Below are 4,627 nucleotides of genomic sequence, written 5' to 3' on the forward strand. Positions count from 1 at the left end.
AAGAGAGAGATACAGGAAGTAAGGTGGTCATGTCTTTCACATTAGTGCTGCTGACATCCGGTGAACAGGAAGTAGGTGGTCATGTCTTTCACATTAGTGCTGCTGACATCCGGTGAAACAGGAAGTAGGTGGTCATGTCTTTCACATTAGTGCTGCACATCGGTGAAACAGGAAGTAGGTGGTCATGTCTTTCACATTAGTGCTGCTGACATCCGGTGAAACAGGAAGTGGTGGTCATAGTCTTTCACATTAGGCTGCTGACATCCGTGAAACAGGAAGTAGGTGGCATGTTTTCACATTAGCGCTGCTGACATCCGGTGAAACAGGAAGTAGTGGTCATGTCTTTCACATTAGTGCTGCTGACAACCGGGTTAAGCAGGAAGTAGGTGGTCATGTCTTTCAATTAGTGCTGCTGACATCCGGTGAAACAGGAAGTAGGTGGTCAGACGGGTCATGTTTCAGAGGACGCATGACTTCACTTTTGAATAATAATGTAAATAAGGTATCTGTTGTTGATTTTTAATACATTTGCTAACATTTCTTAAAAACGGTTTTTGCTTTGTCATTATGGGGTATTGTGTGTAGATGATGAGGAAAATGTTTTATGTAATCATTTTAGAATAAGGCTTTAATAGTAACAAAATGTGGAAAAAGTCAATGGGTCTGAATACTTTCTGAATGCACGGTATATATTGTTTCTAGTCAAGGCTCATCCCATTCAGCTATTGCTGTATATCTATAATAAGTTTATAACAAGTTTTACTGAGATTAGAGTTTATAACAAGCAATAATGAGTTAATAAAGAGTTTATTAACAAGTTCTAAAGACTTTATAACAAGCTATAATATGTATAAAAAGTTTATAAACAGCTATATGAGTTAATAGTTTATAACAAGCTATAATGAGTTAATAAAGAGTTTTATAACAAGCTACAATGAGTTAATAAAGAGTTTATAACAAGCTAAAATGAGTTAATAGTTTATAACAAGCTATAATGAGTTAATAAAGAGTTTATAACAAGCTATAATGAGTTAATAAAGAGTTTATAACAAGCTTTAATGAGTTAGTAAAGAGTTTATAACAAGCTATAATGAGTTAGTAAGAGTTTAACAAGCTATAATGAGTTTATGAAGAGTTTATAACAAGCTATAATGAGTTAATAGTTTATAACAAGCTATAATGAGTTAATGTTTCTAACAAGCTATATGAGTTATAGGTTATAACAAAGCTATAATGAGTTAATAGTTTATAACAAGCTATAATGAGTAATAGGTTATAACAAGCTATAATGAGTTAATAGTTTCTAACAAGCTATATGAGTTAATAGTTTTATACAAGCTATAATGAGTATAGGTTATAACACGCTATAATGAGTTAATAGTTTTTAACAAGCTATAATGAGTAATAGGTTATAACAAGCTATAATGAATTAAGAGTTTATAACAAGCTATAATATGAGTTAATAGTTTATAACAAGCTATAATGAGTTAGTAAAGAGTTTATAACAAGCTATAATGAGTTAATAGTTTATAACAAGCTATAATGAGTTAGTAAAGAGTTTATAACAAGCTATAATGAGTTAGTAAAGAGTTTATAACAAGCTTAAATAGTTAGTAACAGTTTATAAACAAGCTATAATGAGTTAATAGTTTATAACAAGCTATAATGAGTTAATAGTTTATAACAAGCTATAATGAGTTAATAGTTTATAACAAGCTATAATGAGGTAATAAAGAGTTGTTATAACAAGCTATAATGAGTTAATAGTTTATAACAAGCTATAAATGAGTTAGTAAAAGTTAGTAAAAGAGTTTATAACAAGCTATAATGAGTTAATAAAGAGTTTATAACAAGCTATAAATAGTTAGTAAAGACTTTATAACAATGTATAAAGAGTTAGTAAAGAGTTTATAACAAGCAATAATGAGTTAATAGTTTATAACAAGCTATAATGAGTTATTAACAAGCTATAATGAGTTTATAACAATCTATAATGAGTTTATAGAGTTTATAACAAGCTATAAAGTGTTTATAACAAGCTATAAAGTGTTTATAACAAGCTATAATGAGTTTCTAACAAGCTATAATGAGTTTATAACAAGCTATAATGAGTTTATGAAGAGTTCATAACAAGTTATAAAGTGTTAATAACAAGTTGATAAAACATAGAAAGGGAGAGATGGAGGGATGGTTCTACCTCTTTTAGTCGTCCAGAGGTAAAGGAAGGTGAGAGGACACTGCGGATCCGTCTCCATGTATCGTCCTCGGCAACGGACACCGCATCAAACACCTCGCCGTTCAGATGGAAGTTCTAAAACATGGAGGACAGTTCTATTAACTATCAAACAGCTCACCATTCAGAATACATTTCTGAAACACAAATAATGTATTAATAATATCAGTAATAATGTAAGGATTATTATTATTCAGATTATTATTAGGGGATGTGTGTGTGTGCGTGCGTGCGTGCGTGCGTGTGTCTCACCCTGCGGTTGGTGAAGATGTTGTAACACTCTTTAATCAGGACGGTCTTGATCATGCTTTTGTCCATGATACACAGAACAGGCTGCCTCCCATCATAGATCCTTCACAGAGGAGAAACACACATGGCTTTAACCACTATATATACACCTACATGGTACACAGAACAGACTGCCTCCCCTCATAGATCCTTCACAGAGGAGAAACACACATGACTTTAACCACTATATATACACCTACATGGTACACAGAACAGACTGCCTCCCATCATAGATCCTTCACAGAGGAGAAACACACAGGGTTGGGGAGTAACGGATTACATGTAAGGGATATTTTTTTAAACGGTAACTGTAATCTGTTACWTAACCAGAAAAAAAAATATTATAATCAGATTACAGATATTTTTTGAAAAACTAGATGATTACTTTGAGGATTACTTTAAATTCAGAAAAGATGTTTGCGAAAAAATATCTTTGACACTTGTCTGTTTTCTCAATGACATTCAAATCAGCATTGAAAAGAGGTGCAAGTTTAAAGTTGTTTAATAAATAGTATTATTATATACAGTAGTGTTGGGTTCTGATTTCTTGACTTATGAAATCATGAAATATACTTATTCCTGTCACTGAGGGAGAGAGGGGAATYAATCATGTTTACATTATGTCAGGATATGTTATTGTTATCAGGGATCCTATGGGGGGAGGAAAGACACAGTCTGGTACCAGTCACCATGACAGCCGTGAGTTGGGGAGGAGTGAGCACTTTGGGGCARAGGTCAGATGAAGTGAGGAAGAACAGGTTCCTAAGGTTCTGTCTAGCAACAGATATGTATTGGCTGTTCAGATGTGGAGGAGGAGACTCAGCATAGGAGAAAGGGTTAAAGGGAAAGTAATCTAAAAGTAACTGAATGTAATCAGATTACATTACTGAGTTTGGGGTAATGTTGGACAGGTAAAACTAGTAACTGAATGTGTTATCAGATACGTTACTGAGTTTGGGTAATGTTGGACAGGTTAAAACTAGTAACTGAATGTAATCAGATTACGTTACTGAGTTTGGGGTAATGTTGGACAGGCAAAAACTAGTAACTGAATGTTATCAGATTACGTTACTGAGTTTGGAGGTAAATTTTGGACAGGTAAACTAGTAACTGAATGTAATACAGATTACGTTACTGAGTTTGGGTAATGTTGGACAGGTAAAACTAGTAACTGAATATAATCAGATTACTTACTGAGTTTGGAGGTAATGTTGGACAGGTAAAACTAGTAACTGAATGTAATCAGATTACATTACTGAGTTTCTGGTAATGTTGGACAGGGAAAACTAGTAACTGAATGTAATCAGATTACATTACTCGAGTTTGGGCGTAAACTGTTGGACAGGTAAAACTAGTAACTGAATGTAATCAGATTACGTTACTAGAGTTTGGGGTAATTTTGGCAGCAGGTAAAAACTAGTAACTGAATGTAATCAGATTACGACACTGAGCTTTGGGTAATGTTGGACCAGGTAAAACTAGTAAACTGAATGTAATCAGATTACATTACTGAGTTTGGGGTAAATGTTGGACAGGTAAACTAGTAACTGTATATATCAATCAGATACATTACTATTTAACTCGAGGTTTGGGGTAAAATTGTTGGACAGGTAACTAGTAAGCTGAATGTAATGCAGATTAACGTGACTTATCGAGTTTGGGGTAGTGTTGGAGGCAGCGGTAAAACTAGATAACCTGAATGGTAAATGCAGATTGACATTGCTGCGGTGAGTTGGGCGTACATGTTGGACGAGGTAAAGACTAAGTAACCTGAATGTTACTGCAAGATACGTTACTGCAGTCCGGCGCAGCTTTGGGGTAATTTTGGCAGTTTAAGACTAGTAACGTGGAATGTTAAATCACGTTACGTTACCGTCAGAGTCGTCTGGGGGTACATGGTGGAGCCAGGTAAACTAGTTAACCTGAAATGTAATCACGATTAACGTTAGCTAGAGTTTGGGGTAATGTTGGACGGCTTAACGCTGGTGTAACACTGTAGAATGTAATGTCAGTGATTCATTGGCTTGTGAGGTCTTCGGGCGTTAATGTTGGATCAGGGGTAAAACTAGTAAACGTGAAGTGGTGTTCATCCAGAATTACGTTACT

The 4,627-nt window shown here is 34.5% G+C and overlaps 1 protein-coding gene across 1 annotated transcript in view; it reads right to left on the reverse strand.

The window, feature by feature from the left end:
- The window catches only part of LOC112073996 (cytochrome P450 3A27), a 12,709-nt gene extending 10,093 nt beyond the window's left edge, over positions 1-2,616 (reverse strand). Inside the window, exons 1-3 of the mRNA XM_070440352.1 lie at positions 2,486-2,616; positions 2,166-2,311; positions 56-102 (exon numbers count right to left, since the gene is read on the reverse strand). Of these exons, the coding sequence (XP_070296453.1) occupies positions 56-102; positions 2,166-2,311; positions 2,486-2,551 (259 nt within the window). The 5' untranslated portion in view covers positions 2,552-2,616. The remainder of the gene's footprint in view (positions 1-55; positions 103-2,165; positions 2,312-2,485) is intronic.
- Between the last annotated feature and the right edge of the window lie 2,011 nt (positions 2,617-4,627).

This window comes from Salvelinus sp. IW2-2015, unplaced genomic scaffold, assembly GCF_002910315.2.
Source record: "Salvelinus sp. IW2-2015 unplaced genomic scaffold, ASM291031v2 Un_scaffold2455, whole genome shotgun sequence".
NCBI lineage: Eukaryota > Metazoa > Chordata > Actinopteri > Salmoniformes > Salmonidae > Salvelinus > Salvelinus sp. IW2-2015.